The sequence below is a fragment of the Chiloscyllium punctatum genome, chromosome 48 (genome assembly GCF_047496795.1).
Source record: "Chiloscyllium punctatum isolate Juve2018m chromosome 48, sChiPun1.3, whole genome shotgun sequence".
NCBI classification, from domain to species: domain Eukaryota; kingdom Metazoa; phylum Chordata; class Chondrichthyes; order Orectolobiformes; family Hemiscylliidae; genus Chiloscyllium; species Chiloscyllium punctatum.
In genome coordinates this window covers 47,436,276-47,458,611 of record NC_092786.1, presented here as the reverse complement: position 1 = coordinate 47,458,611, position 22,336 = coordinate 47,436,276, and the positions used below count along the sequence as shown (strand labels likewise).

The following is a 22,336-nucleotide window of genomic DNA, read 5'->3' as shown; positions in this document are numbered from 1 at the left end:
TGAAACTTGTAAATTTTACTTTCAGAGACTTGGGTATGCTTATGCAGTAAATGCTGGGTACACAGTGAGCAATTGGGAGTCACAATGATACGTTGGCCTCTGTCAGTTCTCCCGCTCTGCTGTTGCAGGGAGCCCAGGAGTAAAGATGTCTTGCTGTACTTGTACAGCATGTTGGTGAGACCAAATCTGGAATACTGTGCACACTTTTGGCTTCCTTAATACTTACATAGGAGGAGATGTAATGAAGGTTTGTGGCATTAGTCTCTGGAATGAGAGTTTTGTCCTCTGATGAAAAGATGTGTAAATTGAATCTCTGTTTCCTGAGGTTTAGATGAAAGAGAGGTGATCTCATTGAACTATAAATGTTTCTGAAGGTGCAGACAATGACAAATGGTTTCTGCTGGTCGTAGAAATTAAAACATGGGACACGGCCTCAGGAAAAGTGGCTGATCATTTAGAACTGAGATGAAGGGAATTCTTTCACCCAAAGGTGTGTTTCTGTGGAATTGTCTATGTCAGAGTGTTGGCACATTCTGTTGTTGAATGTATTTAAGGCTAGGATAGTCAGATTGTTGGTGTCTAAAGGGAAATGGGGAGCATTTGAGGAAGTAAAATGAAGCCTGAGATCAGTCATAATTGTATTGAACGCTGAAGCAAGCTGGACAGGCCAAACGGTCGTTTTCTACTCCTGAAATAGGCCATTCAACTGAACAAAATCTATACTGATATTTAGGCTCACTTGAATGTTCTCCTGTCCTACTTCATCTATGTCGAGCATCTTTACCAACTAGTCCCTCCTTCCTCATACGGTTGTGTAGTTTCAACTTAACTGTGTCAATACTATTCACTTCAATCACTCTCTATGGCAGTCTTGCATTCCCCCACTGTGAATAATGATTGTTCTGTTTTCCAATGTAATGGTTCTGAAAGAGTTAACGCATTAAGCTCTACCTGATCTGATAATACAATAAGGACTTTGGTAAGAAAAGACGGAATATCTTAGGGACTCTGTTATCTTAGTTCTTCTCATATGTTTTGTAATCCTCTCTATTTTACTTCTGTAGCTTGTACCAGATTACTGTCAGGCAGTAGATTACATCTTGTTTAAGACAGGAGCTGCTTCTTATTCAGAGAACCATTGGTGGTTTTCCTCTATTGCTGTAAACTGAGTAGGACCTTAGATCCAATCAAGGAAAGAGGGTGGCAGCAGCAAATTATCCCAACCTCACATTGGTACCATAGTCCATATGATGACTATGGCCTCTAGTTATGCTCATCCTCACAAGAGGAAACATTCTCCCTCTATCCACTCACCAAAACCTTTCATAATTTATGTCCCTATTAAGTCATTTTCATTTGCTTTTTCAATAGTCCCTCAGTCTTTTTCAGATATAAGCATTCAGACAACTATATATTGGATATAATCTTTGTGAATCTTCAAACTCTTGACAGTGTCTTTATATCATTCCTATAAAATGATGACCACACTTGCATACAGTACTCTAAGTCTTCTTTAAACAAGGTTTGATACAGTGTGAGCATAATTTCTCTATTTTTCAATCCTATCCGTCCAGAACTAAAGCCCAGTGCTTGGTTTGATTTTTTTTCATTGGCCTTTGTTAAACTATGGCATAAACTTTAGGTTTTTTTTAATACATATATTCATGGGATATTCATCCCTAATTGCCCAGACGGCAGTTTGGAGTCAACCAAATCGCTGTGGGTTTGGAGTCATATGTAGGTAAGGATGGCAATTTCCTCCCCTAAAGGACATTAGTCCAGCTGGGTTTTTCTGACAATCTATTCATGGTCATCATTAGGCTCTTTAATTCCTGATATTTATTGAATTTAAATCCCACCATCTGCTGTGGGGGGTGGGGGTTTGAACCCAGGTCGACATTACCGGGGTCTCTGGATTCATAGTCTAGCGATAATGCCACTAGACCATAGTGGGGGGAGGGGAGATTTGGAAAGTGGTGACGTTGATGTTGATGCCGTGTGGTTGTACGGATCCGAGGTGAAAGGTGAGGCGTTCTTCCTCCAGTTGGCAGGTGGCTTTGATTTGGGGGTGGAGAAGGCTGAGGATTTGCATGTCCTTGGCAGAAGTGGGAGGGGGGAGTTGAAGTGGTCAGCCACATGGCGGTGGGGTTGTTTGGTGTGTGTAGACCAGCGATATTCCATGAACCGCTCTGCGAGTTGGTGTCCTGTCTCCCCGATGTAGATGTCTTTTTCTCTGTGCAGGTATCCATTTTGTCTTCTCCTGGCCCCTTGCATCTCCAGTTTTGCTCCTCTGTCCCATTTGTTTCTCCAGTATCTGTCCCTCGTCATTGTGGTATCCAATATCTATTCCCAGCACAGATTCCACTTAACCTCCTCATCTCTTTTTGCCATCATTGTACTTAATTGTTTCATGCTTCTTTTTAGTATCCTTCGCCATGTAATTCTTACATTCCTCTTGGCAATTACAGTATGTAGAGGAGGTATTTACATCGTTGCTGTAGTAACATCAGCAAAATAATGACATAATCTGATGATCTGAGGTGATTTTTTTTTCTAGTAAATCCAATTTTAATGAGTGCTGAACAGTACGATCCCTTTGCTGAACAGATTGGCATCCTTTGATATTATCATTCTGTGCCCTGAGGTTCTGCTTGCTATTGAGTTTTCATCTGTTTGCCAGAAGGAGCCAGTGCAGATGGAAAGATTTGCTGTTATATTATCAAACTGCTGTAATTTCACAGAAATGACCTGCAGTGAGAAGCATATTTTGAATCGGATGCTCACTCTATCTGTCCTTGGGGACATTGGCACAGTTGACTGCCCATTTTCAGTTTCTCCATGACTCTTCCCTCGTTGTCCTCTCGCTCTCCTGATGCCACAAGTTGGCCGATGGCGAGGTGCAAGCATAACCCAACGCAGCGTTTCGCTGAGTAATCGAGTTTGAGGTGAGGTCCTAATTGTACTACATGGTCTGCATCCCATTAATTACCATTACCTTAGAGCTCTCCTGTGCTGTGAATCTGACTCTGTGATGATCATTTAATTTGATGCATCTTTTAGACCTGTATTTTTGTGCATTGCACCTCAGTTGTTCCGTTTTGTTCACTCCCACCAACCACCTCCGCAAGTTCTCCATTGCTAATCCTCATTTACCAGGAATCCCATCTGTTCGTTATTTAAATCTCTGCAATAAACAGCTGTTACCCTAATACTCGTGTCATTACCTTAACCTAAAACTCTTCAATTGAATGTTGCATATCTAGACAGCTTAGCTGAGTGCAGGTTGAAGCTCTCTGTGCTATGTGGAGTATGGCAAATGGTCCACAACTGCTGTATCTATGGAATCTCTGTGAATGTGGAGTGAGTGTGAGATACTTGGTGATGTCAGTGCAGTAAGGTCAGGGCAGTGAATAGCAGCAGGAATGGGCCAGTTAGCCCCTGGATCTCACTCCACTTTGCAATTAAATTGTGGTTGATCATCTTGTTCAAAACCATTTCGTCGAATCAAAGAATCCCTCCAGTGTAGAAAGAGGCCATTCAGCCCATTGAGTCTGCACCAACGCTCCTATGTAGACCTAGCCCCCAATCCTATCCCCGTGACCCTGCATTCACCATGGCTAATCCAACTATCCTGCACATCCCTGGACTTTACGGGGCGATCTACCACGGCCAATCCACCTGACCTGCACATCTTTGGACTGTGGGATGAAATTGGAGCACCCAGAGGAAACCCACACAGACATGGGGAGAACATGCAAACTGCACACCAACAATCTGGAATCAAACCTGGGTCGCTGGAGCTGTGAAACCGCAGTGTTAACTACTGAGCCATCATTCTGCCCCACACTTTGTCTCACACTATCCCTGTATCCCTTGCTATCCTCAGTATTTAAAAATCTGTCAATTTCTGTTGTGGACCTACTCAATGTCTGAACAGCCGCAGCCACTTAAGAATTGAGAATTTCAAAGATTCACCACACTCCAAGTTAAAAAAAAAGGTCCTTCTATCTTTGTACTAATCAGCTTACCATTTTATTCTCATTTGGAGTATTGTGCACAGTTTTGGGCCCCATATCTCTGGAATGATGTACTGGTCATGGAGAATACCTACAGTGTGGAAACAGGCCCTTCAGCCCAACAAGTCCACGCTGACCCTCCAAAGAGTAACCCGTCCAGACCCATACCTGAACCTATTACTCTACATTTACCCGTAACTAATGCACCTAACCTACACATCCCTGAACACTATGGGCAATTTAGCATGGCCAATTCACCTAACTTGCACATCTTTGGATGGGGGGAGGAAACCCACACAGACACGGGGAGAACGTGCAAACTCCACACAGACAGTCGCCTGAGTCCCTCGCGCTGTGAAGCAGTATTACTAATCACTGAGCCACCGTGCTGCCCCTGAGGTTCATAAGGATGGTCCCAGGAATGAAAAACTTGATATATGAGGAACATTTGAGGACTCTTGGACTATATTTGATTTTTGAAGAATGAGGGCGATCTAATCGAAACATAGAGAATACTGAATGGTCTGGACAGAGTCGATGTTGGGATGATGTTTCCATTGGTAGGAGAGACTCGGACCTGACAGCACAGACATAGAGTAAAGGGAAGACCTTTTAGAATGGAGATAAGGAGAAAGTCCTACAGCCAGAGAGTGGTGAATCTATGGAATTCATTGCCACAGAAAGCTGTGAAGGCCAGGTCATTGAGAACATTTAAGACTTAGATAGAAAGGTTCTTGAGTATCAAAGGGATCAAGAGTTATGGGGAGGAAGCTGCAGAATGTTGGTTTGGAGGGGTATGGGCCAGGTGCAGGCAGGTGGGACTAGATTGGGTTGGGATATCTGGTCAGCATGGACAGGTTGGACCGAAGGGTCTGTTTCCATGCTGTACATCTCTATGACTCTATGACTCTATGAGTAACTTATCAGCCATGATTGAATAGTGGAGCAGCCTTAATGGGCTGAAAGGCCTAATTTCTGCCCCTATGTCTTATAGTCTTATTCTGAGATATCTCCCTGTTTGTAGGGTCCCCTCAGCCAATTAGTCAGTCACATTCTTTCTGCATCCACCCTGTCAAACCCTGTAAGAATTTTATATGTTTCAATGATATCGGCTCTCATTGATTTTAAACTCTCCAGAGAATATAGATCTCCTCATCGGACAATCCCACCATATCTAATGAGTGGACCTCTCAGATTAGAGTTAATCTTTCTCTGCACCTTCTTTGAAGCTATAACACTGTATTCTACATTCTGTTCTATTACCCTGATGTTCTTATGTAAGGTATGATTTGCCTGATTAGCATGCAAAACAATACTTTTCACTGTATTTCGGTACAGAAGACCATAAGACATAGGAGCAGAAACTAGGTCATTCGGCCCATCAAGTCTGCTCTGCCATTCAATCATTGCTGATAAGTTTCTCAATCCCATTCTCCCACCTTCTCCCATAACCTTTCATCTCCTTAACAAACAAGAACGTTACCTGTCTCTCTCTTAAATTGCCTTCTGTGGCAATGAATTCCAAAGATTCACTACTCTCTAGCTGAAAACCTTTCGCCTTATCTCCATTCTAAAGGAGATACTCTAAGTCTCTCCTCCGATGGAAATATCTTCCCAACATCCATTTTGTCCAGGCCATTCTGTGTTCTGTATGTTTCAATTAAATCCCCCTCTCATCCCTCTAAGCTCCATCGAGAGTAGACCCAGTGTCCTCAAACGTTCCTCATGTGTTTGGCCTTTCATTCCTGGAATCATTCTTGTGAACTTCCTCCGGACCCACTCCAGGGCCAATATATCTTTCCCGAGGTATGGAGCCCAAAACTGTTCACAATATTCTAAATGTGGTCTGACCAGAGCCTTATAAAGCCTCAGAAGTTCATCCCTACTTATTTTACTCTAGTCCTCTCAAAATAAATGCCAACATTGTAGTTGCCTTCCTAACTACTGACCCCACCTGCAAGTTTACCTTAAGAGAATCCTGGACTAGGACTTTCAAGTCCCTTTGCACTCAGGTTTATGAATTTTCTCCCCACTTAGAAAATACTCAATGCCTCTATCCTTCCTACCAAAGTGCATGACCTCACATTTTCCCACTTTGAATTCTATCTGCCACTTCTCTGTCCATTCTCCTAATCTGTCTAAATCCTTCTGCAGCCTCCCTTGATGTGACAATAATAAATCAAATCAAAGCTTTGCAATATTCCCTGTGTAAAAGGTTTATCCTTCTTTAAGTAAAAAGAATGTCATGCTGAAATAAATAATTTGTGGACTGGCATCAGAAAAAAAAAATCAATATTTGTCTGATTATTACAAGTTCAAAGGTGGTTCACCAATGTCCTCCAGGTTTGTTGGACAAACTTAGATTGTTTTTCACCAGATCATCAAAGATTGACCTGATAAAAGTATATAAAATTATGAGAGGCATGGATAGGGTGGATAGTGAAATTTTTCAAGTGAAATCTTTGAAAATTTAAAAATGCCAATGTTGGAGAATGAATCATCAGGGCTCTTTGGGAAGGGCACAAAGTGATTTTAATTTTGACAATGAGTATAATATAATTCTAAAAGGCACCACTGAGATCGTGGGAGGGGATGAGAAAATACTGGGAAATGGCTTTTTTTTTAACAATCCTTTTAATACCATTTTCTGTGAATGGAAGTCGCAATGGACTCTGCCAAAAGTGATAGTTAATTGTTTAGACAAGAGAGCAGGAAATTTTAAAGGCAAAATTATTATAATTCACAATGATGGAAATTTTGAAGGTATTGAGAAAAATAATGGTGGATGTTAAATTTCCTCTCAAGTACTTCATAGCATCTAATCCTAATAATTCACTAAATGAACCTTCCAAAATGTGGCCATCTTCTGAACCACCCTATGTGACCTCTGCCCTTACATTTAGCTCCATAGTGCGGAATTAGAGTTGTTCATAGCCCTGACATAATAAAGGCGGTTGGCCCCTGTCCTACATCTAATATAGATCAGTACAGAACGGGAATTATAGTAACTTTGCTTTTAAAATTTTCTGCTCTATTGTCTAAACAATTAACTATCACTTTTGGCAGAGTCCATTATGATTTTCAATCACAGAGAATGGTATTAAAAGGATTGTTTAAAAAAAAATGCCATTTCCCAGTATTTTCTCGACCCCTCCCCCCCTCCTCCCACGATTTCAGTGGTGCCATTTAAAATTATATTATACTCATTGTCAAAATTAAAATCACTTTGTGCCCTTCCCAAAGAGCCCTGATGATTCATTCTCTAACATTGGCATTTTAAAATTTTCAAGGATTTCACATTTGGTCCCTCTAGAACCAGATTTGATTTTGAAGAAACAAAATTCTGATTATAAAAACAAATAATGCTTGAACTACTCTGCAGGTCCTACAGCCTCTCGGGAGATAGAAACAGAGTTAACAGTTCAGGTCCATTACCCAAATTCACAAAGCTTTTGGCAAGGATTAATGGCAAGCAAACCAAGGATTTCCTTGATTCCAAGAGTATTCCGATCTTTTCTTCTGTGTCAAAAATCTTTATGATCTGCAGTAGAGGTGGCGACTGATTAGGGGGAGACTTTATCGGAGCACTCATCGCTTAATTGCATTTTGACTGTGAGATTAACACCTCCACCTGCCAAAGCAAAGTATATATTCACTCCTTGCAGCAGGGGTACCATGTCACAATGGGAAACCTGCGTAGCTCCGTGTTCCAACTGGCAGGCATTCTTGGCTGAGATAATGGTCCAGAACATTCTGAGGTAATCATACTCAACAGTGTTGACAACAAAGTTCTTGGCTTGCTCAGATTTTAAATCACAGCTTCACTTGCAGTTAGGGGAGCATTTTAATTATCATAAAACTACTGCTGGCGGAGAGGAATGCAAACGTATCAAGACCAACAAGTCGGCTGTACCTACACATTATGTTGCTCTTGCGCATGCTATTGAATATGCAGCAATGTGTACTATTCAATATGTACCTGACAATTATCCATGTGTTCCAGTGAGTAAATCTGTGCGTATGGTTCATTGGTATTCCTGTACCAACTGAAGGTCCTTAAGTCTTGCCTTGACACTCTGTGTCAAGTTGAATTCAATAATTTGTGGACTGGCATCAGAAAAAAAAACCTCTCCATTTGCCAATCTTACCTCTCACATGGGCCATGGTGATCCTCTGGTTAAACCACCATCTCTCTCTCTCTCTCTCTAATGAGAAATTAGCTCTACGATCCAGTAGATTTATGACAGCTTTATCTTTTTATTAACGGACATTTACCTCTTTGCACCATTGAATTTGAATGCACTTAAGCACATATCTGTGCACACTATTGAATGTACGGTGCATTTTCTATCCACAGGTAGACACCAGCAGAGACTCTGGCTAATGGTGTGGCATTGCCATATTTTATAGCTTGCTGTCAGTCAGAACTGGATTTTGACTTTTATATTTAATATTTAATAATAGCAGTAAAATAGAAGTTCAAAGTTTGTGTAAAGATTTGTAGCCCAGGCGTCGTTTGCCATGTTCATGGGTATGTTCACCGAGCTGGTAAGTTGATTTGCAGACATTTTGTCGTCTGTCTCGGTGACATCTTCAGTGCTTTGGAGCCTCCTGTGAAGTGCTGCTGTACTGTGTCTCCTGGAATTTATTTGGTTCCACTCCTGCTGCTTCCGGTTGCCGGTGCCGGTTCTTCATTGTAGTGACCAATCTGTTGGGTCTAGGTCTATGTGCTTGTTGATGGAGTTGATGGATGAGTGCCATGCTTCTAGAAATTCTCTGGCTGTCCTCTGTTTGACTTGTCTTATGATCATTGTGTTGTCTCAGTTGAATTTGTGATCCTTGTCATCTAAGTGTGTGACTATTAGGGATAGCTGGTCATGGCATTCAGTGGCTAGTTGGTGTTCGTGGATGTGGATTGCTAGTTGTCTGTCTGTTTGCCATATATAGTGTTTTATTAGTCTTTGCATGGAATCTTATAAATTACATTAGTCTTACTCATGCTGGGTATAGGGCCATTGTCCTGGTGAGTTGTTGTCTGAGCATGCCTGTCGGTTTAGGGACTGTCATAGATCCCAGTGGTTGGAGAAGGCTTGCTATCAGTTCTGAGATGTTTTTATGTCAAGCTCGCATGGCTAGTGAGTTAGGTCGTCCTTGTCAATGAATCATTAAAAGTTAGTGTGCTGTAGCAGCAAGCAATTAGGAAGGCGCATCATTTATGGCCTGTATTGCCAGAAGATTTGAGTGCAGCAGTAAAGATGTCTTCCTGCAATTGCATAGGCATTTAGTGAGATCACACATGGAATATTGTGTACAGTTTTGGTCTCCTTATCTAAAGAAAGATGGGTTTATCATGAATGGAGGATCATCGGTCTATATTCTGGGATAGAGAGACTGTCTAATGCGGTAAGATTGAGGAACTTGGATTCCCCAGAGTTTTGAAGAAAGAAAGGTAATCTCATTGAAACTAACAAAGCTCTTAAAGAGCATACATGACAAGGAGCATGTAGGTAAGATGGTTCTCCTGGTTGCTGAGTTTAAAATCAAGGGACAGAATATCAGAATAAGATATCGCTACTCTATCAGAAGGATATAGGAGAGGGTGCAGAGGAAATTCACTAGGATATGCCTGGGATGAAAAGTCTCAGTTGTAAGGGATTGTTTCCTTGCAGAAGAGGAGAGTGAGGGGGGATCTGACTGAGGTGTACAAAATGATGACCTGCACAGACAGAGTAGATTGACAAGGACAACCTGGTCCCTGTGGACCTCCCACCATTTAAGAAACATTCTGTCATTCACTTTACCAGTTAGCTCAGTTGGCTGGCTGGCTGGTTTGCAATTCTGAGTGATGTTGACAGTTTGAATTCAATTCCTGCACCATCTCCTTCTCAACCTCATCCCTTGCCTGAAACATGGTGACTCTCTGGTTAAAACCACCAGCAGTTGTCTCTCACTAATTAGAGAGCAGCCCTGCTGTCTAGTAGACTCATGGTGACATAACTTTTATTTTGATCCAAAATTAACTCTGATCAGGTTAACATCTCTCATGGATTTGACCACTATCCTTTATCTCCTGAAGAGATGAAAGAACATTCCCAAAAATCAATGGAAAATCACAATTCATTGGATGTTTCACAAGTGTAAGTAGAAGCCATTGACTTTGGTAATCTTCCTCCAAGTACTAAATGCATTCACTGTTAAAAACCATTGAAGTGTGAAAAGTCACTATAGATGATGGGAGAAGGACTCAGACAGTAATTAAAATTATCCTTATTTGGAGGATGGTTTAGCATTTTCTCTAGGCCACATTGTAATGTGGTCATATTTACTTCCTTGAAGAACCATAACAAGGAGCAGTAAACTGCAATTAGCAAACAGTCTGCTTTTTTTTCCCAGAGGCAGACTTCTTTCCATCAGAGAGAGAAAGGAGTTTAGCTGAAAGCTGTTGGACTGCTGAAGTCTCTGGAGCATGAATATGCCTCCCTCTAACCCTTTGAGAAGGAAACAAGGAGCCCCTCTCTCATGCCTCACTCCGTCTTCAGACCTACCTGTGAAACAAACCTCTGACAGATGGAGTCATCAAAGCTGCAGAATAATCTGCGCAATTTCAAAGCTTTCACTTCAGACAATATAACTAGGCTATGAAACAGTAACAGACAAGCACCGAAACAGCAGCTGAAGATGATTCCATTTCTCTAATTGTTGCTTTTATCTTTATCTGTACCTAGGTTTGCTATGTGTGTTTGACACAGTTGGAGAGTATGAGTGGGATGTAGTTTTCAGTAGTTATATCGAGAGCAAGCGTCTGGAAAATAAACTCACCTTATATCAATTTGTAACCAAAAAAAAGCTTGCTGTTAGGTTTGTTAAACTCCAAAGGTAGCAAATGCATCCAGATTCAAATATATTGATCATAGTCAACTGGGAGGAAAGACCTTAAAACTGCCTTTGCCATATATAATGTGGATACTCTCTTATGAAGGCTGCACATGGCCTGTATTTTGATCGATAAGTTTTCTGTTCATTCATGGGCTCTTAACTTTATTGGGAATGAAGAACAGCATTGTGGTAGTTTTCCAAATGACCACTGCTGGCACATTGAGGATATTTGTCACCTCTCCCAGTGTGTGGTAACTGCTCAGCATGGTTTGAGTTAGTTCACTGCCACCTCTATTGTTTTTGCTTTTCCTTGGATCTATCTATACACCATCAAAACATCTCTATGAAGAGAAACCTTTCTTAGATAACAAGAAGATTTATTGCATGTTGCAATAAGTACACCTACATTTCACTGGGTGAAAATTCTAGGAGCTGGTGCAGGTTCACCCACTCCCTCTGAAAACTACAATAGAACTCATTGTTTCCATCTACTGCATGTGTAACGTCAGCATGGAAGCAGTCAATATAACATTAACATTAACTCCATCATGATCATTACCTTATGCATCAAGTGTGTTTTGTAAGGTGCCTTGCTGGAATTGTACACTAACTGACGCTGAAAAGGTCACACATTTGGAGGCTTTTCTATCACTTCTGGACTAGATTATTTCAGACCTTGTATCTTAAAATATTGTAATCTATTCATTCCAACCTCCCTCACTTTGAAGAGTCTCTATTCTTACATTGAGATCTAGATAAACAATCAATTATGTGCCCAGGAATTGAAATACAGCTTTGTGTAGAAAATGCATTTGTGTAGAAAAGGCTATGACTCCAGCTCTCTAATGCAATAAAACAATCTAAGATCTACAATATTAATAAATTCATATGACTCAATAAGTGAGTCATATAAATGGCTCTGTATTCATGTAACATTATTTAGTTTTCCTAGCCCATAACTAATCCTTGTTCTGCATATGAACCTCCACCTATTCTATCTGATTCTGTCTGCTTCTCCTTCTATTTCCTTCTCCCGCATACATTTATCCAGTTTTCCCATTGATGCTATCCACTTCCACTACTTCATGTTGTTGGAAACTTCCCACATTCTACATTCCAACCATCCTTTAAGGACCTGAGTTTCACCCGTTATTGAATTTATTCTTGACTATCTATTGTATGACCCCTAAATTTGAACACTTCCCCCTTCCCCTGCTGTTACCATATCAACACTGTTAATAATTTTAAGGACTTCTACTAGGCCACCAACAACCATTTTCTAGGGCAGAGTGTGGACTTGAAATGCTTTTAAACAGATATTCCAGCTAACTGTTGTGCTGAATAAAATAGTAAAGATTATCATACTCTAAATAAAGCTCAACAAATTTTTAAATGATGTACATGGTGATCTTCTATTTGCATGCCCATTGGATGATGCACTGTGAAATGGAACTTTTCTACACTTTCTCTACCCTTCCCTGGCAAGAAGCCCCTCTTACTATGTTATGTTTACTGTTAGAGGGTAAGAAAATTGTAATGTCTACATGCCCCATTTTGAGGCACAGTTTAAGTATTTTCACTGTGTCAAGGGACAGATTAGTGGTATTCCCTATGTTGAGGTACAGAATGTGTGTTTTTATTATGTTAGAGTACAAGGTACAGAGTGTATGTTAGGGTACAGAACTTGTATATTCACTACTGTGGGAGCAAACAATGCGAGTGGTGGCCCGATTTTATTGATATATATGCTCCAATGTTGCAGATTGTGCCATCTGGGAGGATTCAATCTGAATCTCAAAGCACACATGTGATGTGAGTGCGATTGCTAGTTAACTTAATTAAAAATGTCCCTTTAGTTCGGACTTTGATTCATGAATATTTGATGGGTTGATACTTCAAAGGAAAAGAAGAGAAGCCAGGCTGCTGCTCATTAAAGACAGATTAAAGAGAGCCTGGTGGTACTGAGGCTCGAGCACTTTGAATTCTAGAGACACCATACTTAATGCTCTGCTTTGTCATCCCCCTAGGTCTCCATCGCTGTTGGACTTGCCGCGTTTGCCTGTGTCCTCCTGCTCGTCTTGTTCATAATGATTAACAAATATGGACGTCGTTCCAAATTTGGAATGAAGGGTGAGTAATGGCATGGAAGTGCCCACCTAGACCACTCCCCTGATTTTATTTGACTGTGTGATTGGGACGGGTGGGGAGGGGTGTTAGTGGTGAAGGGGAGGAGCAATGGTAATATGGCAACTTTATCATTGCTTATCAGAGGATATGTGAACTCTTGGGATTGATGACAATTTCTCTGATTAGAACTTTCTCTGTTGATCTGTTCATCAGAGGATACGCGATCTATTGGGATTGATGACAATTGCTGTGATTAGAACTTTGTCTCTTGATCTGTTGATCAGAGGATATGTGAACTGTTGGGATTGATGGCAATTTCTCTGATTAGAACTTTCTCTGTTGATTTGTTGATCTGTTGATCAGAGGATGAATGAACTGTTGCAATTGATGGACAATTGTTTGATCAGAAATGTCTGTTGATTTGTTGACCTCCAAAAGGTTGTTGAATACATTCAATGAAGAGCCAGAATTGGTGAAGCAATGTGGACACTTCCTTCAGGTTGTGCCTGAATCGGGATTAAGACAAAGCTGTCTATATGGAGATCTCAGTCACCCAGCACAAAATCACTCTTTAATTAATGAGTAGAAGCTGGGTCCATTGGAATCGAACAGGAGTGGGTTCATCCTTTTGTTATTTGGTTCGGTCGTGTATCTGGAATAGATTGGTTTTATTTTCCTACTGCTGTTGCAGTTTATCCATTTATATCCTTAAGACCACCATTAATTAAAAGATGAGAGATTATTAAAGGAGCAGTCTGGAATTGTTCCTGGCACAGCAGTGTCTTTGCATATTTTAATGGAAAATGAGCCACTGGTAATTCTTTCCACACTTCAGTGATTGTTCAGTAACTTTGTATTCCTACCAGATCCTCAAGTTAGAAGAATACAATGATTGAACTCTATCATTAACTAGAACATCCTTTTGCAGCAAGATTCCATGGTGGAATTATGGGTTTGCTTAACTTGCCCTTTGACATAAACCAAGCGAAGTATGTATTGAATCATTTGTGCGAAAGCAGTAGTTTTGAATTTTTTTTCAGTCTTCAATTTGTAATAAGGTCAGCATATCCATGTTTCAAAATATGTCACTGTTGGCCCTGATTAACTAGTTGTCAAGTGGACATTGAGATAACTGTTCAATTGATTTGATGCCGGTTGGTCACTCAAGCTGCTGTCAGTTGGCCAGTTGAATTGTTCCCATTGACCAGTTACGTTGTTCCCATTGTCCAGTTGAGCTGTTACTGTTGACCAGTTGAGTTGTTCCCATTGACCAGTTGAGTTGTTTCCATTGACCTGTTGAGTTATCCCTTTTGACTAGTTGAGTTGTTTCTGTTGACCAGATGAGTTGCTCCCATTGACCATCTTGGTTGTCCCTGTTGACCAGTTGAGTTGTTTCCTTTGACCAGTTGAGCAGCCAATGTGGCTGATGTATTAGAGTTAGCAACCTCAGGTCACACATTAATAAAATCCCAAACTCAGTCGCCACAAATTAAATGACATTATTAACCAATCAGATCGATGGAACAATAGTTTGATTTGCTTACAGCTGCACATTTCTTGGTTCAGCCTCCATCAATATTTTACTTTGGGCATTTTACCTGCCCCACTAAACATCAGGCTTGGCCTTACCTTCAGTTCACAGTGAGTGTTTCAGCTTTTCTCCATACCTCACTGTGCTTTGGCATTGACTCTGTGGCCTACAGCTAATGCACTTGTTTTAGAAATTCAGTAATTCTCTTTCCTCCAGTCTCCCTGCTCTATCGCTCTGCCAGCAGCCTGCATCCATTCTCCTCTGCCTCAATTACCACCTCAGTGTTTGACTCAAGGAGCCTCTGTTCTTCCATTTTTTAACCATGCTTTCCTCACAACAAGTCATTCTGGCAGTGCAAACTCTTCCCTCGCTCACCTCCCCCTCCACCCCTCTGAGATATGTTCCTAATCAACCCATTCAGATATATTAATACAAATTTCTGGAGCAGGTGGGACTTCAACCTGGCTCCCCTGGCTGAGAAATAGGGACATATCCCTACATCACACGAGACCCCAACTTGCCCTATAGCTTCCCTACATTGAGCATCATAATGGATTAACTAATGAGCTTGTGACCAATTAATTACCTAGCACTGCCTTTGATCTGAGTGTTGAAGAAAAAGTAATAAAGGGCCTCAACCAGTATATATATGAGGCAGTTTCTTTTATGTAAACTGAAAGGCACATGAATAAACTTTGTACTTCATTATGTTAACACCTGAAAATTTTCAAATTTTCTCTCCTTTTTCTCTGTAAATTACTAAGGCTACTTTGTGCATCATTGGACCTGGTAATAATGTCTACCTCAGATTCCATGGTTAATGGGTGATGAATATGTCAATGATGATGTAAATGATCCTGGTTTGACAAATCAGCAGAATAGAGAGATGTGATGGAGACTTGTAAAGGTGCAGAAGAGAAACACTGCCCTCAAGATCTGCATTCATTGTGTTCTTTAAGTGTTTACAGGACTTGCTGAGAGAGGGAAAATCATAAATCTAAGGACAAATGAGAGATGCATGCAACTCGGAGAAAAGGTAGTCTATCAGGATAGTGCAACCTCTCTAATTGTTGCACATACACCCAATGCCTAGCAGAACCCAGAGTTGGAAGAATGCATGAAGGGACAACTGTGCAGCTTAAGTCCATGGGGAGTCACAATCCAAGGATACAACTGCAGCAGCATGGTGGGCGGCATGGTGGCTTAGTGGTTACCACTGATGCCTCATAGTGCCAGGGACTCAGGTTTGACTCTAACCTTGGGTGACTGTCTGTGTGGAGTTTGCACATTCTCCCCTTTTGTGCATGGGTTTCCTTCGGGTGCTCCGGTTTCCTCCCACAGTCCAAAAATGTGCAGATTAGGTGGATTGGCCATGCTAAATTGCCCATAGTGTTAGGTGCATTAGCCAGAGTGAAATTGGTCTGGGTCAGTTACTCTTTGGAGGGTCGGTGTGGACTTGTTGGGCCGAAGGACATGTTTCCACACTGTGGGGAATCTAATCTAAAGATTCAAGTCCAAGAGATTGTCACAGCCATGTTCTATCAAAGCAGTCTCCATTCCTACTGATTTGTTTTGAGCATGTTGCATTATTTATTGAATATTTACATGTGCAAAAGAGATGGCATGTGTTGAACTTTGACATGAGACAAGTAGATCTTAATGGTTTCTTTAGATCCTGTAAATTGTTATGTTCTTATGCTATTAAAAATAGCAGTAAATGTTGCCTGAAAAGCTAATTCCTAATTGGCTGGCATGGTTATTGGCTCATGATTACTTAATAGATTAAATATTAATTTCCTGTTATGTGCTATAATCTTTCAGTTATCTCATATCTTTCAAATTTCTGTAGCCTCCTCCAGCCAAGCAATTGCTACATCTCACATCCTCTCAGTTCTCTTCATCCAACCTCTTGCACCCTTTCACTTGATTTTAAGTGTGTGGGTAAAGTAAGGGAATCTGTGCTCCAGAAACTCCAGGCATAAAGGAAAATAGGAACACTGTCACATGTAGTGGCTCATTGATCCAAGATTGACAGAACTGAGTTTCTACAACTTTCTTCACAAATTATTCTTGCGCCCTACCCTACCCACTGTAAGGCAAACTTCAAGAAATAATTGTTAGCCCCTGAAGGGAAAGCTTCATGAATGTGCATTACTTTAATCACAGGAATGAGTAAATGTCTGCCATAGACCTTCCTTTCAGCATTACTGAAATAAGGTGACGTACTGACATTATGCTGGATTTAAGTTCTCTTACAGCTCCCAATATCGCATTTGACATTTAAGCTGCGCTCACACTTGACTATGAATAATATACGGATAGTTGAATGGTTGATATAATGGGCCATGCTAATTGACAATGTTTGAATACTGATATTTGGATTTAATTGCCATCATTGAATCAAAGTGCATCTTGTCTTATCTGTAATGTGATGGTTTGTTGCTCTTCTGCCTCCTCGATGATAATCTTCAAACATGAATATGACTTATTGGAGAGATGTGATGGTGCAGTAACACAGTAATGACTTAAAATTCAGCTTGTCCCATGCATAAAACTCGGAAAACCGACATGCAAGTCTTCAGAAGTAACATATTTCATGTATACTCAACTCGGAATAAGGAACTAAGTGCGGGAATAGTGGGGGTGTTGGGATTTCCAGCAGAAAAGAAAATATTTATTTTCCTGATAGACCAACAAATGTGATGTCTACCAGTTTAATGGCATGACTGGTGGAGTAGGTAGAGATAGTTAGCTACTCCACACAACACAGTGACAGAGGTGATCCTGGGAATACTGCCTGTGGAAAAGCATCAACCCTTGTAAATACAGTCTGAAACATGTGTTATACGGTTTTGATCAACTAGATTTGAAATAATAGAAATACATTGCCACAAATGTCTGTTTGGGTTCAAATGTGCCGGTTGTGAAAAGAGATTGAATGTTTGTGCTGAATGTGGAACGAGGTCTGAGCAGAAGGGTGGAACTGAAATCTTTCACGCTTGTTTCATAAAATAACAAAATTGTTCCTTCAGATTTGATTGTACAGAGTTGCTAACATGGTTGTGAACCTCTCCCAACAGATTTGATCAGTGTAAACACTGACTTTGTGAATCACAGTCTAAATTGTTCCAAGAATAAGGCACATCCACTGTCTGCTGGGGCTGGGGCTGGGGCTGGGGCTGGGTCAGTGCAGTGTACCCACTGTCTGCTGGGGCTGGGGCTGGGGCTGGGTCAGTGCAGTATACCCACTCTCTGCTGGGGCTGGGGCTGGGGCTGGGGCTGTGGCTGGGGCTGGGCTGGGTCTGTGCAGTGTACCCACTCTCTGCTGGGTCTGGGTATGTGCTGTGTACCCACTGTCTGCTGGGGCTGGGGCTGGGGCTGGGTCAGTGCAGTGTACCCACTCTCTGCTGGGGCTGGGTCTGAGTCTGGGTCTGGGCTGGGTCAGTGCAGTGTACCCTCTCTCTGCTGGGTCTGGGTCAGTGCTGTGTACTCACTCTCTGCTGGGGCTGAGTCTGTGCAGTTTACCCACTCTCTGCTGGGGCTGGGGCTGGGGCTGGGGCTGGGGCTGGGACTGGGGCTGGGTCAGTGCTGTGTACCCACTCTGCTGGGGCTGGGGCTGGGGCTGGGGCTTGGTCAGTGCAGTGTACCCACTCTCTGCTGGGGCTGGGCTGGGTCAGTGCAGTGTACCCACTGTCTGCTGGGTCTGGGTCAGTGCTGTGTACCCACTCTCTGCTGGGGCTGGGGCTGGGTCGGTGCTGTATACCAACTCTCTGCTGGGTCTGGGTCAGTGCTTAGATTAGAGTGGTGCTGGAAAAGCACAGCAGTTCAGGCAGCATCCGAGGAGCAGGAAAATTGACATTTCGGGCAAAAGCCCTTCATCAGGAATACAGGTAGAGTGCCTGAAGGGTGGAGAGATAAATGAGAGGAGGGTAGGGGTGGGGAGAAAGTAGCATAGAGTACAATATGTGAGTGGGGGAGGGGTGAAGGTGATAGGTGAGGGAGGAGGGTGGAGTGGATAGGTGGACAGCTTCCAACCTCATAGTCCGGGAGCCCGCACTGCCCGGTTCTACCTCCTTCCCAAGATCCGCAAGCCTGACCACCCTGGCCGACCCATTGTCTCAGCATGCTCCTGCCCCACTGAACTCATTTCTACCTACCTCGACACTGTCCTATCCCCCTCTAGTCCAGGAAATCCCAACATACGTTCGAGACACCACCCATGCCCTCCACCTCCTCCAAGACTTCCATTTCCCTGGCCCCTAACGCCTCATCTTCACCATGGATATCCAATCCCTCTACACCTCCATCTGCCATGACCAGGGCCTCCAAGCCCTCCTTTTCTTCCTCTCCCAATGTCCGCAACAGTACCCTTCCACCGACACTCTCATTCATTTGGCCGAACTGGTCCTCACCCTTAACAATTTCTCCTTTGAATCCTCCCACTTCCTCCAGACCAAAGGGGTAGCCATGGGCACACGTATGGGCCCCAGCTATGCCTGTCTCTTTGCTGGCTACATAGAACAGTCCATCTTCCGTAGTTACACCGGCATCACTCCCCACCTCTTCCTCCGCTACATTGATGACTGCATTGGCGCCACCTCGTGCTCCCACGAGGAGGTTGAGCAATTTATCAACTTCACCAATACATTCCACCCTGACCTTAAATTTACCTGGACCATCTCTGACACCTCCCTCCCCTTCCTGGATCTCTCCATCTCCATTAATGATGACAGACTTGACGCCAACATTTTTTACAAACCCACCGACTCCCACAGCTACCAGGATTACACCTCTTCCCACCCTGCCTCCTGAAAAAATGTCATCCCCTATTCCCAATTCCTCTGCCTCCGCCATATCTGCTCCCAGGAGGTCCACTTGCACCACAGAACACACCAGATTGCCTCTTTCTTTAGAGACCGCAATTTCCCTTCCCACGTGGTTAAAGATGCCCTCCAACACATCTCGCCAACATCCCGCACCTCTGCCCTCAGACCCCACCCCTCCAACTGTAACAAGGACAGAACCCCCCTTGTGCTCACCTTCCACCCTACTAACCTTCACATAAACCAAATCATCCTCCAACATTTCCGCCACTTCCAAACAGACCCCACCACCAGGGATATATTTCCCTCCCCACCCCTTTCCGCCTTCCGCAAAGACCATTCCCTCCGTGACTACCTGGTCAGGTCCACGCCCCCCTTCAACCCACCCTCCCATCCTGGCACCTTCCCCTGCCACCGCAGGAATTGCAAAACCTGCACCACACCTCCTCCCTCACCTCTATCCAATGCCCTAAAGGAGCCTTCCACATCCATCAAAGTTTTACCTACACATCCACTAATATAATTTATTGTATCCGTTGCTCCCGATGCGGTCTCCTCTTCATTGGGGAGACTGGACGCCTCCTAGCAGAGTGCTTTAGGGAACATCTCCGGGACACCCGCACCAATCAACCACACCGCCCCATGGCCCAACATTTCAACTCTGCCGAGGACATGGAGGTCCTGGGCCTCCTTCACCGCCGCTCCCTCACCACCTGACGCCTGGAGGAAGAATGCCTCATCTTCCGCCTCGGAACACTTCAACCCCAGGGCATCAATGTGGACTTCACCAGTTTCCTCATTTCCCTTTCCCCCACCTCACCCCAGCTCCAAACTTCCAGCTCAGCACTGTCCCCATGACTTGTCCTACCTGCCTATCTTCCTTTCCACCTATCCACTCCACCCTCCTCCCTGACCTATCATCTTCATCCCCTCCCCCACTCACCTATTGTACTCTATGCTACTTTCTCCCCACCCTCACCCTCCTCTCATTTAGCTCTCCACCCTTCAGACACTCTGCTTGTATTCCTGATGAAGGGCTTTTGCCCGAAACGTTGATTTTCCTGCTCCTCGGATGCTGCCTGAACTGCTGTGCTTTTCCAGCACCACTCTAATCTAAACTCTGGTTTCCAGCATCTGCAGTCATTGTTATTACCTATCTGGGTCAGTGCTGTATACCCACTCTCTGCTGGGGCTGGGGCTGGGACTGGGACTGGGGCTGGGGCTGGGTCAGTGCAGTGTACCCACTCTCTGCTGGGGCTGGGCCTGGGTCAGTGCTCTGTACGCACTCTCTGCTGGGGCTGGTCAGTCTGTGTACCAATGTCTGCTGCAGCTGGGTCAGTGTTGTGCACTCACTCTCTGCTGGGCCTGGGTCAGTGCTGTGTACACACTCACTGCTGGGGCTGGATCAGTGCTGTGTACTCACTGTCTGCTGGGGCTGGGTCAGTGCTGTATACCCACTGTCTGCTGGGGCTGGGTCAGTGCTGTATACCCACTGTCTGCTGGGGCTGGGTCAGTGCTGTGTACCCACTGTCTGCTGGGGCTGGGTCAGTGCTGTATACCCACGCTCTGCTGGGGCTGGGTCAGTGTTGTGCACCCACTCTCTGCTGGGGCTGGGTCAGTGTTGTGCACCCACTCTCTGCTGGGGCTGGGTCAGTGCTGTATACCCACTCTCTGCTGGGCCTGAGTCAGTGCTGTATACCCACTCTCTGCTGGGGCTGGTCAGTGCTGTGTACCCACTGTCTGCTGGGGCTGGGTCAGTGCTGTGTACCCACTGTCTGCTGGGGCTGGGCCAGTGCTGTATACCCACTCTCTGCTGGGCCTGAGTCAGTGCTGTATACCCACTGTCTGCTGGGGCTGGGTCAGTGCTGTATACCCACTGTCTGCTGGGGCTAGGTCAGTGCTGTGTACCCACTGTCTGCTGCGGCTGAGTCAGTGCTGTATACCCACTGTCTGCTGGGGCTGGGTCAGTGCTGTGTACCCACTCTCTGCTGGGGCTGGGTCAATGATGTGCACCCACTCTCTGCTGGGGCTGGGTCAGTGCTGTATACCCACTCTCTGCTGGGCCTGAGTCAGTGCTGTATACCCACTCTCTGCTGCGGCTGGTCAGTGCTGTGTACCCACTGTCTGCTGGGGCTGGGTCAGTGCTGTGTACCCACTGTCTGCTGGGGCTGGGCCAGTGCTGTATACCCACTCTCTGCTGGGCCTGAGTCAGTGCTGTATACCCACTGTCTGCTGGGGCTGGGTCAGTGCTGTATACCCACTGTCTGCTGGGGCTGGGTCAGTGCTGTGTACCCACTGTCTGCTGCGGCTGAGTCAGTGCTGTATACCCACTGTCTGCTGGGGCTGGGTCAGTGCTGTGTACCCACTCTCTGCTGGGGCTGGGTCAATGATGTGCACCCACTCTCTGCTGGGGCTGGGTCAGTGCTGTATACCCACTCTCTGCTGGGCCTGAGTCAGTGCTGTATATCCACTGTCTGCTGGGGCTGGGTCAGTGTTGTGCACCCACTCTCTGCTGGGGCTGGGTCAGTGCTGTATACCCACTCTCTGCTGGGCCTGAGTCAGTGCTGTATATCCACTGTCTGCTGGGGCTGGGTCAGTGTTGTGCACCCACTCTCTGCTGGGGCTGGGTCAGTGCTGTATACCCACTCTCTGCTGGGCCTGAGTCAGTGCTGTATATCCACTCTCTGCAGGGCCTGAGTCAGTGTTGTATATCCACTGTCTGCTGGGCCTGTGTCAGTGCTGGTAATATTCATTGAGTATAGTTGCCCCATCTTTGCTCAATTATCTTTGCAATGCTGTGTCAGGGATGCGAGTTATTCATTTCTTTCTCGACAGCCTTGTTAATTCAGAATGAGCCACTTATTTACATCAAAGGAGGATGTGATATGAAACAGTGTCATCCTTGGTAAATAGATAGTCAGAATAATGGCAGATCTTTCAAAAAAACATCCACGAAATTCAGA

General features: G+C 44.1%; 1 protein-coding gene across 1 annotated transcript in view; it reads left to right on the top strand.

Annotated features, from left to right (window-relative positions):
* Nucleotides 1-22,336, top strand: part of LOC140468981 (NT-3 growth factor receptor-like) — a 758,188-nt gene that overhangs the window by 439,151 nt on the left and 296,701 nt on the right. Inside the window, exon 11 of the mRNA XM_072565139.1 lies at nucleotides 12,920-13,022. Coding sequence (XP_072421240.1) covers nucleotides 12,920-13,022 — 103 coding nt within the window. The remainder of the gene's footprint in view (nucleotides 1-12,919; nucleotides 13,023-22,336) is intronic.